The following is a 13,472-nucleotide window of genomic DNA, read 5'->3' on the forward strand; positions in this document are numbered from 1 at the left end:
GTCTGGGAAGAAGAGAACATGACCTTGGTGTTCCCATCCACTAGCTCCTGTCATCGTCTTGACTTCGTACACTTTCTTCCTCTCTCATTTGAAGAATTAAATGGAAAAGGATCACACTGGTTTATAAACAGACAAATCCAAGTAAACCATACTTTTACTTTGTTTGAAATATTATACTATATTATTAATCTACCATTCTGCCCTATCTTCAATATTATATCTTATGAATCTCATGAGGTAGTAAGACAGACTCACATCAAAACTTCACATTCCCACACTGATCAATTACAATACCAAAATAGGGACACTGAAGATATGTTTAATATATTATTTTTATTTTAACATGATCATCATCACCATCGTAGTTTAACTTCATTTCCCTTCATTCGTTATGATCCCATCAATGTACACATTCTGCAGTCAAAAATATACAAACAAATGCAGGCTTGTGCTATAGTCTGGTCAAATGTCTAAAAAACAGTGGCACTGGGGGAGAGAAAGAAAAAAGACATGCACAGCATCTGTGTGGGGGGCACCAGTCACTGGAACTGTGTGCTGCCTGCCTCCTTGGGCTCAGTGGAAAAATACATACCAGTCATCAGACTGATGGCTGGGAAAACGGCCATCTCATATTAAACAAAAACAAAACAAAAATACGCTCATTAATGGAACTGTTAGGCACATCATTGTTTTTTGTGGTTTTACATTTTCTGTAAAATTCTGATGAATGTACAATGCTTAACCAAATCACAAAAAAACGACCCCCAAAAAACTAAAACTAAAAAAAATAAGATATCGTACTTCTGCCATTAAAAGTTTGTAGGTTTTGGAATCACTGTCTAGTAGGAACGCAGGAATGTAATATAATCAATAATTTAGGTTCATCCAGGGTCCAGGTATGTTCTGTTGTATGAAGAGTAGAGCTGAGTGGTGAGAGGGAACCATGGTGCCGTGGAGCGGTGAGAGGGGGGGGGGGACTGGTTGTGTTATAGCAGACGTCCCATCAGATGCTCAGATCTTTGGGGCTGTCTTTGTAAGCCTTCCGCTTGGGCTCCGGGGGCGCTTTGGAAGCACGGCTGATGTCAGACTTGAGTGTGCTGTAAGACTCCTTCAGCCTGGGTGCTGTTGCTCCCTCCTCCTCCAGCTCTATGAAGCTCCTGACAGGGGAGATGTTTCGTCCCAGACTCTGAACTCTGTAGCGGGGGTCTGGGGACTCCTCTCTGGGGGCGTAGCGTGCCTCTCTCTCCACCCTCTCAGGCGAGCGGCCCCTCAGCAGTGAGCTGTACCGCTTGTAGGCGCTGTCGGACTCGGGGGTATGGACCCTGGGCATGGTCTCTCCTCTCTGGCCACGGGCAGCAGCAGATAACAGGCCATCTCCTCTGTAGTCACGCTCCAGGGTGGATGCCCTCAGCAGAAGGCTATCCTCCTCAAACAGGCGCTCTTCCCTGGATTCCCTCAGCAGCGTGGGCTCCCTGTTGAGCCGGTCCAGGGCTGGAGGCTCCCGCAGCACACTCTCCTCACGATAGGGGCTGGGCACAGGGCCAGGAGGCTTCCTCAGCACTGGTGCCACCGCCCCGTTGGGCCTCTCTGGCTCCCGGCCCCTCAGTCTGTATGGGGAGGGCTGCCGGTAGGGGTCTGATGATTGGGTGCGGTGGTAGCGGGTGGGGGAGTGGTGGCGTGAGTGGTAGGGTGACCGGTGACCATAGGGCGACCGGTGACCATAGGGAGAGCGGTGGCCATAGGGTGACCGATTGCGCCGAGGGGACCTGTAGGGAGAGCGCTGGCGGTGGGTGCGGTGCCGGTCAGGAGAGCGGCCTTCCCTCTCTCTGTGCCCTTGGCTTTGTCTACTGTCCAGGGTTTTCTCTGCGCTGCGGGCCCGGCTACGACCCTTATCAGGGGAGCGGTGTCTCCGGTGGCGGTGGCCGCTACTGTTGTTGTGGTGTTGGTGAGTGCCGTGGTTATCCACACCAGACCTCTTGCTCTTGTCGCCCTTTCTCTTGGACTGATTGGAGGAGGCCCCTGTCTCCCCAGACGCCCCTCCCTTGCTCTTGCTCTTCTTGTCCGGGGAGTGGTGTCTATGTTTGGAATGGTGGTGGCCCTTCTTGTCCTTGCTCCGTGATGGTTTGTGAGGGTCTGGTGTGTTGGTGTCCGATGGTGTGTTGTTGTGGGGCAGAGTGCTCACTTCCGAAGCGTTTTGTACCCCTGCGGCTGGGCCTGCACCGTCGATGCTGGGGTCTGGAATAGAACATGACATACAACACAGGGTTCTGGATGAAACACAATGCTCTCACAGACTCCCTGACCAATAACATCTAACATTATTAGTAATACTGCCAATTGTAAAGTTAATGTCAGCAAACAAACACGGCTAAATTCTTCATTTGGATGCACAGCCACAGCTGATGGTTAGATATTAGTATTGCTATGTATGAGCCAAAAGCAGCAATGTACTGTGCGAGGACTGGTGGAACAGCCAAAGCCCGGAGACGTTCTCCACAACAAACCTGTCCCCAGGCAAGGAGCCTAGGGTGGCGTCTGGCTTTATGGAGCTGAATGGGGCTCAGCTGATGGTTGGACCAATGGTTTGATTGCGATGCTGCGTGGTGTTGATGCTGATTTTGATTGTTTGACATGACTAATTCATGCTCACTCATGCTCTCACTCATGCTCTGCCTTTGATGTTATATCAATATTTAATGCAACTAACAAAACCAAGATGAGTTTCTGAATTGAGTAATGATGTAAATAATGAATGAGCATGTTTGGTTTCAGGAAGAACGTGGTTGCTCATTATTTTCACAGATTGCACTCTATAAAGACTGCTGGGAGTGGGCTCAACACCATGGATAGAGGGTGCATGGAATTGTTTTAGGGACTAATCAAGGAGACTACTGATCCTAATTAAAATGACTGCAGTTCTATTGGTTCTTACCTGACTCTAATCATCTCACCAGATCAGTGGATAAACCACACGGAGGGTAATCAAAGTGTCACAAGACAGCTTCTAAAAGTCATAGTAACTCTACTTGATTGATTGGCTGAGAAAATGTCTAGGAGAGAAAAACTTTTACCATTGTCCCACAATCCCTATCACCAAACTAACGTGACATGAATCGAACGAAAGCTTCGGCATGTCAGCAGTGGACACGCCATTCCCAGAGGTTATATGCAAGATGTGGTATGTATGAATCCATTCCAACTGGTCAACATGACAACAGAGGCGGCGGTATTGGCAATGCATTCTGGGTGAATGGATTCTTGCATGGAGCAGAGGCACGGCAAGAGAGAGAGACCGGAGAGCGAGAGAGAGAGAGACCGGAGAGAGAGAGAGAGAGAGAGAGAGGACAGCTACAAACCATGGTCTGATTTTGGTAGGAACTAGGATCTCCCAGCTTGTCATTAGATGCTCTCATACATGCGGTGAGATGGGGAGCAACCATCGCTGAAGGAAGAAAGAGCCCAGTGAAACAAAAGGAGAGGTAGATAAAACAGAGAGAAGAGAAAGGCAACAGGGTTTAGATCCTACAACAATAGGCAGAAGAAGAATTCTTGTCCAATGGAAAAGGTGTTTATTTGATCATTTAATCATTCGGAGAAAGAGACAGTCCAGAAAATAACACAACCCTTGAGGAAAAAACAATCAGTTACAGAGAAAGTCCTGGAACCCAGCACACACTCACAGAGATTCACACACACAGAGACCCCAACCCCTTAGAGACAGCGAGACGCACACACAACACCGTATGAAGCCGTTTACATTGCAGAAATGAAATGTCAAATGGTGGAAACTAAAAGCACGAAAAATAGTAAAAAATATACAACCTCACAGAGATGTCATATTGGTGCAGGACAGACATAAGATATTCTCAGCTCAAAAAATCACATGAATAGAAATCAAGAATGCATTAAGATGAATTGTGACTATCAATCAACAGATCAATACAATTAAAATGAAATATTCCATAAATATTATGGAAAATCAACAAATAAAATCAGAAAAAAAACATTTGGATTTACACTGACAACTTCATGCAGCCATATACTTTCTATATGAATATGTGGGTTGATCATGATCATGGCTCTGTACATGTACAAACATTTCTGTAGAAGTGGAGCTGAATGGAATTGAATTGTCAGAAATGAGTGCAGTCTCAAGAATCACAGCTTCCCAATGACAGTTACAGTAGATGAGAATAAATCTGTGGATTTTTGTCAAACAAAGTCAAACAAGTATTGTGGATTTCCCAATGAAATGGTAGAAACTATTAGAATGCTCTAATTTCTCAACTGAAGTCCTAAACTCAGAAGCTTACATTCACCATCAATAAATATGATAAATATGTTGATAACGCCATATCAAAGCTTGGAGATGCAATACAACCAGAGAGCATTTCCCAGTTTATTTTTTTTTCAACCCTAAAAATATCATTCAGCAAGGACTCTGAGAATCAATAAACATATCCACATTTAGAAACACTAAATCTTTAAGATAAGATTGTTATCCCTCTCCTCACAGTTCTTTCATTGTTTTTATTTTATCAATGGGTCCATAGACCCCTTTCATTCTTGGGGAATTCCAGAATGCCCTGCTCTCCAAGCCACGCCCTGCTCCCCAAGGCACACCCCCACTCAGTGACACACAGCACAAGGTTAAAAGGTGACAGCAGGTGACAGCAGTTGACCCAGACCCGAAGAGAGCACCCAGAGTAGAACCAGACGCACCCAGTGGACAGTGGCAGTCAGTGGAAGGTCCCGAGCCCGGAGCGCAGGACAGGACAGAGCAGGACAGGAGACAGGGTTCCTCTCGCACCCCACCCTGTCCCTCTCCCCATTGTGCTCAGGGGGTGAAGACAGGGGAAAAGGGAATGTTTTCGTAGATTGACCCACCATATTCAGGCACTGAGCCGTCACCCCTCTTGAGGACCAGGTGGGCGTGACGGCCACCATCTTTTATCAGTTCAATGGCGCGGGCGTGCTTCATGCCCTTGGTGCTCTCACCGTTGATCTCCAGGATCTCATCTCCCACCTGAGGGAGAGAGGAGTGAGGCAGAGAGGAGAGGGGGAGACATTGGAGGAGGGGGAGGTGGAGACATTGTAGGGAGAGGGGGTGTCAGTAGAAGACATTGGGTAAGACACAGAAGGGGGGAGTGTGTCAGGGACGAAGAGGGAGAAGGGAGGATAAAGGAAAGAGGGTGAGGCAGAGAGAGATTGGGTGAGGATAGGTAGAAAAGGGACAAGGAGGAGAAGAGAGGGCAGAGGGGATGCAGAGGGGAGGGGACAGACGGGAACATAAGAGGTGCCAGAGAGGGAAGGTTAGATTATAGTTAAAACTGCTCTGACTGCTGTAAAGGAAACATTTCTATAAATCCACAATGTTACAAGAGGGGAAGAGGTTTTTCTCTGCGCCTTAAGTTATCTGTCAGTGTTCTCTCTGTCGAGGGAATTCCACTTCACATATTCACAAATAATATCGGATAATCAATTAACCCTTTCATTCTGTCTAAAGGACCCAGGGGAATGAGACGCTTAAGCTTTTAGACAATTCATCAAATTAAAGGTTAAATGACAGCTTGACAACTACAAGAGAGCACAAAGGACATCATATTTACATAATACAGACTTTAAAGAATAACAATTCATGCTTGTGGGGCATTGCATACATAACAGCACTGCACATTTTGTATTAGGCATTCAGCATAACATAACCACATCAATGAGTAGATGAATCAACTTCAAATTTCAAAACGCTCCTATATGGGGCTGATACATACACTCATGTTGCCGTTGCGTATGGCCGCTCCGTCCTCTGCTAGCCTCAGCACGTACAGGTCCATGTTGTACTCGTGACCTCCTCGCAGGCTGAACCCAAAGCCTTTATTTTCCCTCTCCAAGTCCACTGAGTAGAACGCAGCATCCTGAGAGAAACACACACACACGCAAACACACACATGACAAGGTCAGACTGGTGATTCACCGGTGGCTGGACTTGATGTTTGTGCCTGGGGACGGCTCGTATTTCAGTGTGGGGATGAATGCCACCTTGAGGACAGTTGCACCTATTAGATCGGAGCTCCAGAGTGGTGGTGAGTGAGATGAATCATAGATGGTTTGGACTCTGGGGGCGGTTTGAGGTGGGCCGAGAGGGCACGCAGAGCCACAGACACCGACTAACACCCACCCTGCTCTGTTCAGGATCTTATCAACATGGTATCAGAATAAAGCATCTCCCTAGTGTGACAGCCACTTAAAGGGAACACATTGCTGTAGGGTGTGTATTGGGCTGGATGGGGCAGGCCTTGTTGGTGCTGGACAAGTCCTTACCTGGGCTGGAGGTTGTGTTGTTGGGGCGGGGGGAGGAGGGGCCTGAGGGGATTTGAACTCAAAAGAGGACTCCTGTTTTGGTTTGGTGTTGTTTCTGGAATGAGAAAGATGTCAAAATATAGGTTAAAAATCACTGCTCATAGATACATGTTCTTAGTCAATTAGGTACTCCAAGTCTCAGAATCCCTCTCACCTGGGTTCAGGTGCAGCCTGTTGCTGGGGCGTGTGAGTGGTTGTTATAGTGGCGATCTTCTCAGCGTTGGTCAGTAGTGATGCATTAGAGGAGTCTAATAGGAGAGAAAGAGAGAGCGGGGGAGTCAGGAGACTGGAGACTGAAGCATGCAGAAGACAAAGGGAGAAAAACAAGAGCAGTTTCACAAAACCTTTCGTAAGCCGTTATTACACTGGTAAGATATAATTTACTCAAACAGGGACATATGGAAGCCTGGACCGGATGGAGTGGTACACTCATGACTCTCATCTAATCACAGCACTCTATCTCAATGTGACATCATTTGTGTGATTAATTACCTATAGTTGAATGTAACCCTTAAATAAACACGTAACAACTACCATCTCCCCACTCCAAACCGCCCCCTCATTTCTCTCTATCAACCCTTCGTAGCCTGATCCTACCCCCTGCTATCAGCCCAACTACCACCCGTAGCCTGATCCTAGCCCCTGCTCTCAGCCCAACTACCACCCCTAGCCTGATCCTACCCCTTGCTATTAGCCCAACTACCACCCCTAGCCTGATCCTACCCCCTGCTATCAGCCCAACTACCACATCCTACCCCCTGCTATCAGCCCAACTACCACCGCTAGCCTGATCCTACCCCCTGCTATCAGCCCAACTACCACCCCTAGCCTGATCCTACCCCCTGCTATCAGCCCAACTACCACCCCTAGCCTGATCCTACCCCCTGCTATCAGCCCAACTACCACCCCTAGCCTGATCCTAGCCCCTGCTCTCAGCCCAACTACCACCCCTAGCCTGATCCTAGCCCCTGCTCTCTATTCCACTCACAACCCCACAAACTGTGCTCAATTCCTCTCTCATCTATCCATCATTCCCCCACTAGTCCCCTTGGATTCCATTGGCTTAACTCTCCATTCAGACCACAGCCCCTGAGACGCTGGGCCGGCCAATCAAGGTGTAGGCCGAGCCGAGGGGTTTAATTCCACTCTGCTGGGTAGTCATTGCTGGGGAGACCCAGGGTTTGATGAGTTGTCTCTCTGCCCATGAATCCCAATGTCTTAAAATAGACCTCTCTCCACACCAGTGTCAACTGCCTGCAGCCAAGGCTCCATCCTTCTCTTTTCCTCCCTCAATTTCTGCTTCGCTCATCCAATCCTTCTTCTCTCCCACTGTCCTCTTTCCAATACTCTATCCCTTCTTCCCTCCCAGTTTTTCCACTTTAGTGCAGTTTGCAACCTTTTCTTTTTTTTCCCCCTCTGTAAACATTCAGGACTGAGGACGCAGAAGGCACTGAACTGTACCACTGATCAGTCTCTCCCACTGTGAGAATGGAAGGGGAAAAGGACCATTTTATCGAAGAAGTCATGGGAGGAAGAATTCAGCCCCTCCTGCCTACCCAGGGGGCTGAGTAAGGGTCACACCATCTCTCCCTTGTTGCTTTTACAAAGAAAGAAAGGGGGTGAGAGAGAGGAAAGGGAGGGAGAGGGAGAGTGAGAGGAAGTGGGAGAGAGAGAGGCAGAGAGAGAGAGAGAGATAGGCCAGGAGTGAGGGAGAGAAAGGGGAGAGAGAGGCAGAGAGAGAGCAAGGCAGAGAGTGAGAGAAAGTGGAGAGAGAGGAAGCGAGAGAAAAAGGCAGAGAGAGAACGAGGAAGGGGGGGGCAAGAGAGGAAGAGGGGAGAGAGGCAGATAAAAAGAGAGAGGAAGGGGGAGAGAGAGAAGGGGGAGAAATTGAGAGAGAGAGTGAAGGGGGAGAGAGAAAGGGGGAAGAAAGAGAAAGGTGGACAAGAGAGGAAGGAGAAAGAGAGTGAGAGAGAGAGGAAGGAAGGAAGGAAGGAAGGAAGGAAGGAAGGAAGGAAGGAAGGAAGGAAGGAAGGAAGGAAGGAAGGAAGGGAGAGGGAGAGAGAGAGAGAGAGAGGGGGAAGAGAGAGAGGAAGGAGAAAGAGAGCGAGGAAGGAAGGGGAGGGAGACAGAGAGAGCGAGGAGAAGGGGAAGAGAGAGAGCAAGGGGGAGAGTGAGGCAGAGACAGAAAGAGAGAGGAAGGACAGCGTACGAGAGAAAGCAAGAGAGGAAGGAAGGGGTGGGAGAGAGGGAGGGGAGAGAGAGGGAGGGGGAGATATAGAGGGGAGAAGCGAGAGAGGAAAGGGAGAGCGAGGCAGAGAGAGAGGAAGGGGAGAGAGGTAAAGAGAGCGAGAGAAAGGAGGGGGGAGTGCGCGAGAGAGTGAGAGAAAGGAGGGAGAGAGGGCGCAAGAGAGTGAGAGAAAGGGGGAGAGTGAGACAGAAAAAGGGGAGGGAGAGTGAAAGGGGGGAGAGAGAGAGAGAAAGAAAGGGGAGAAAAAGGGGGAAGAGGGAGAAAGGGGAGAGAGAGAGGAAGGGGTGAGAGAGAGAGGAAGGGGGAGAGAGAGAGGAAGGGGGAGAGAGAGGAAGGGGGAGAGAGAGAGGAAGGGGGAGAGAGAGAGGAAGGGGGAGAGAGAGAGGAAGGGGGAGAGAGAGAGGAAGGGGGAGAGAGAGAGGAAGGGGGAGAGAGAGGGGGAGGGGGAGGGCGAGAGAGCGAGAGTGAAAGCGAAAGGAGAGAGAGAGAGCGCTGAGTCTCCCTGCAGTGATTTTGGAATCAGCCTCCTTACTAAATCTCCTTCCCTAACAGCCCTGTGTTTAACAGCAGGATTCTGGATAAATCTACCTATCTCACTAATACAGGGATCTAACACACACACACAACCTCTCAGCCCAAAATACAGACATACAAACTCTTCCTCTCCCTCACAAACCCAAACTATGCTTTTAAAAAACCTCTGTTTTCTTGGCAGAACAATTTTGCCTCAGTGTAATCATCTATGGCTCTACAGAAAAAGGCTTTCATCCATAAAAACAGCCTAAAAAAACATGAACAAATAGTTCCAATTTCTCCAACATGCAGGTTGACAAAGACTCGTGGTTACACGGCCGTTCCCCCTGATTCTCCCTCACTTAATGAAACAGCAGTCCAGGGTGATGTGTTAGTGCAGTGTAGCGAGAGCTTTTAGCCCTAACACACAGACAAACATACACACATTGTGACAGCCTCTGACACTTGAATTACTCTTGCATGTTTCAGAAGTATGTGAAAGGCACGACTGCACTAGAAAGTTCCCTCACATCCCAGAGAAGCAGCTCTGTCAACATTGTGAGGGTGTTCAAACTGACTAGAGCACTTGAAATGTAAAAACAGTGTGATGGTGATGTACCGAGAAAGGCTTTCCTTTAGCAAAAGGACTGAGGGTAGAAAACATTAGGAACACCTGTTCTTTCCATGACAGACTGACCAGGTGAATCCAGGTTGAAAGCTATGATCCCTTATTGATGTCACTTGTTAAATCCACTTCAATCAGTGTGTAGATTAAGTTTAAAGGATTTCTAAGCCTTGAGACAATTGAGGCTGTGTACGTGTACCATTCAGATGGTTAATTGGCAAGACAAAAGATTTAAGTGCCTTTGAAATGGGGTATGGTAGTAGCTACCAGGTGCATCGGTTTGAGTTTGTCAAGAACTGCAACACTGCTGGGTTTTTCACGCTCAACAGTTTCCTGTGTGTATCAAGAATGGTCCACCACCCAAAGGACATCCAACCAAATTGACAACTGACGGAAGCATTAGAATCAACATCAGCCAGCATCCTTATGGAACGGTTTCGACACCTTGTAGATTCCATGCCCCAAATAATGAATTCAGGGCAAAAGGGTGTTCCTAATGTTTTGTTCATTCAGTGTATATACAGTACCAGTAAAAGGTTTGGACACACTGACTCATTCCAGTATTTTTCTTTATTTTTACTATTTTCTACATAGAATAATACTGAAAGACATCAAAACTATGAAATAACACATACCGAATCATGTAGTAACCAACCAAAAAAGTGTTAAAATCAAAATGTATTTTTGATTTTTCAATGTAGCCACCCTTTGTCTTGATGACAGCTTTGCACATTCTTGGCATTCTCCCAACCAGCTTCACCTGGAATGCTTTTCCAACAGTCTTCAAGGAGTTCCCATATATGCTGAGCACTTGTTGGCTGCTTTTCCTTCACTATGCGGTCCAACTCATCCCAAACCATCTCAATTGGGTTGAGGATGGGTGATTGTGGAGGCCAGGTCATTGGTCATCGAATGCAGCACTCCATCACTCTCCTTCTTGGTCAAGTAGCCCTTACACAGCCTGTAGGTGTGTTGGGTCATTGTCCTGTTGAAAAACAAATGATAGTCCTACTAAGTGTAAACCAGATGGGATGGCGTATCGCTGCAGAATGCTGTGGTAGCCAGGCTGGTTAAGTGTGCCTTGAATTCTAAATAAATCACAGACCCCCACACCTCTTCCTCCATGCTTCACGGTGGGAACCACACATGTGGAGATCATCCATTCACCAAAAACCCCAAATCTCAAATTTGGACTCATCAGGCCAAAGGACAGATTTCCACCGGTCTAATGTCCATTGATCGTGTTTCTTGGCCCAAGCAAGTCTCTTCTTCTTTTTATTGGTGTCCTTTAGCAGTGGTTTCTTTGCAGCAATTCGACCATGAAAGCCTGATTCACGCAATCTCATCTGAACATTTGATGTTGAGATGTGTCTGTTTTACTTAACCTCTGTGAAGCATTTATTTGGGCTGCAATCTGAGGTGCAGTTAACACTACTGAACTTATCCTCTGCAGCAGAGGTAACTCTGGGTCTTCCTTTCCTGTGGCGGTCCTCATGAGAGCCAGTTTCATCATATCGCTTGATGGTTTTTGCTACTGCACTTGAAGAAACTTCTGGATTGACTGACCATGTCAGAAGGTAATGATGGACTGTCGTTTCTCTTTGCTTATTTGAGGTGTTCTTGCTGTAATATGGACTTGGTATTTTACCAAATAGGACTATCTTATGTATACCACCCCTACCTTGTACCACCCCTACAACTGGTTGGCTCAAACACATTAAAAAGGAAAGAAATTCCACAAATTAATTTCTAACAAGGCACACCTGTTAATTAAAATGCATTCCAGGTGACTACCCCATGACACTGGTTGAGAGAATGCCAAGAGTGTTTAAAGCTGTAATGAAGACAAAGGGTGGCTACTTCGAAAAACCTCAAATATAAAATATATTCTGATTTGTTTAACACTTTTTTTGGTTACTACATTAGGTAGCCTAGTGGTTAGAGCATTGGGCCAGTAACCAAAAGGTTGCTGGATCAAATCCCCGAACTGACAATTAAAAATAGGAAAATAGCAAGGCAGTTAACCCACAGTTCCCTGGGCGCCGAAGCCATGGATGTCGATTATGGCAGCCACCCGCACCGCTCTGATTCAGAGGGGTTGGGTTAAATGCGGAAGACACAATTCAGTTGAATGCATTCAGTTGTACAACTGACCAGGTATCCCCCTTTCCCTTTCTATATGTGTTATTTCATAGTTTTGATGTCTTCACTATTATTCTATGTAGAAAATAGTAAAAAAATAAAGAAAAACCCTTGAATGAGTAGGTGTGTCCAAACTTTTGACTGGTACTGTATATTCCAATACAATACATGTTTACATAATTGATGTAATGCACAAATAATTCCTGACACAGGTTGATCCTAGCGGCTGAGATAGTCTTCGGTCTAGATCAGATCAACCCTGTTCCTGGAGAGATACCCTCCTGTAGGTTTTCACTCCAACCCCAGTTATAACTAACCTGATTAATATTATAAACCAGCTAATTATTAGAATCAGGATTGCTAGATTAGGGTTGGAGCAAAAAACCTAAGGAGAGAAGCTCTCCAGGAAAGGGGTTGTGCAGCCCTGGTCTAGATGGTATATATGAGTGGAACATTAGATATGGGAGACAGAAGAGGTCCTCTCACCGTCTCCGGGAATGATCCTTAGCGTGACGGTGTTCCCGGCCTCCTTGATCAGGTTGACGATGTCCGAGTGGGACTTGTTGGTGATGGAGCAGCCGTTGACGGCCAGGATACGGTCTCCCACCTTCAGCTTCCCACAGCGGTCCGCAGGGCTCCCCTCGATAATACGCCCTATTTTGTGGGGCATGGCCACACATGCATTTCCAGCTTTTTGCGTTTGTGTGATTCAGAAAGTGTGTGATGTGACATTTTTGGTGGTAAGGGGTGTTGTTTAAAGAGATAGAGAGGTGAAAAGGGGCAGAGGAAGAAGAGGAAGAGAAGAGAGAGAAAGGAAGGAAGGCAGAAGGTTAAGGGTTTATTCACCAAACCCACCAAGCCAAGTGCCAACAGAGTGTGCCCGGAAATCTGCTATGAGAAATGGAAAGCGTTTGCCAAGTGCTGTCCCCGACTAATAAAAATCTCGGTCAACCAAAAGTCGTCTGTTCTTTCAAACAATCGATTGGACTCAATTTTAAAACTTTAATTTTTCCATAAATAGACACACCCTATGTGTTTTAATAAAATCAACTATATGCTAGTCTGATTCTGTTTGATGAAATAAGACAAAAATGACACAAGAGAGAGCCAGAGATCAAGATACCCAGAAGAGAGGGACCTTAACCTGCCCATTCTCCTCCCGCACTTCACCTGTTGCGTTTGTATTTCTGTTCAGTGTATATTAACGTCTTCAAATATCAAAATCATTGTCTTGTGGTTAATCAAAATTCTATCCAAATCTACATGAAAATGATACAAACCTAAAAAATAACTTCTACTGCCAATTATGTAAAAATAGCCTACATAAAGCCAACAAATAAAAACACCAGCCTGGAGGTAGAAAATATCCTGATTAAAATAAATATCCTATGAATCACATTGGCTACCCATGGCCAGTCTGCAATGAACTTGAAACATTGTATCAACTAACTTGGGTCCAGCCCCAAGCTTATGCTAGCAAACTTGCAACATTGTATAAAATATGCTGTGCCCTCAGAGTTTCCCATGCCAGTGAGCTCGGGACAGAAACAGCTGGAGGCTATTTTGGGTAAGGGATAAGAGCTC

General features: G+C 46.5%; 1 protein-coding gene across 33 annotated transcripts in view; it reads right to left on the reverse strand.

Annotated features, from left to right (window-relative positions):
* Positions 1-314: 314 nt before the first annotated feature.
* LOC110494499 (membrane-associated guanylate kinase, WW and PDZ domain-containing protein 1) overlaps positions 315-13,472 on the reverse strand; it is a 192,335-nt gene continuing 179,177 nt past the window's right edge. For 14 of the 33 annotated variants that reach the window (XM_090205959.1, XM_021569624.3, XM_021569622.3 and 11 more), the window contains 6 exons: positions 12,375-12,578; positions 6,515-6,608; positions 6,322-6,415; positions 5,772-5,915; positions 4,888-5,026; positions 315-2,235 (listed from right to left, as the gene is read on the reverse strand). In XM_090205959.1, the coding sequence (XP_090062085.1) occupies positions 1,004-2,235; positions 4,888-5,026; positions 5,772-5,915; positions 6,322-6,415; positions 6,515-6,608; positions 12,375-12,578 (1,907 nt within the window). In that variant the 3' untranslated portion in view covers positions 315-1,003. Of the gene's footprint in view, positions 2,236-3,356; positions 3,443-3,552; positions 5,027-5,771; positions 5,916-6,321; positions 6,416-6,514; positions 6,609-12,374; positions 12,579-13,472 lie in introns of those variants that run through there. The other 19 variants (XM_090205962.1, XM_090205961.1, XM_090205960.1 and 16 more) reach the window with 5 other exon arrangements.

This window comes from Oncorhynchus mykiss, chromosome 17, assembly GCF_057628025.1.
Source record: "Oncorhynchus mykiss isolate SJ-2025 chromosome 17, ASM5762802v1, whole genome shotgun sequence".
NCBI lineage: Eukaryota > Metazoa > Chordata > Actinopteri > Salmoniformes > Salmonidae > Oncorhynchus > Oncorhynchus mykiss.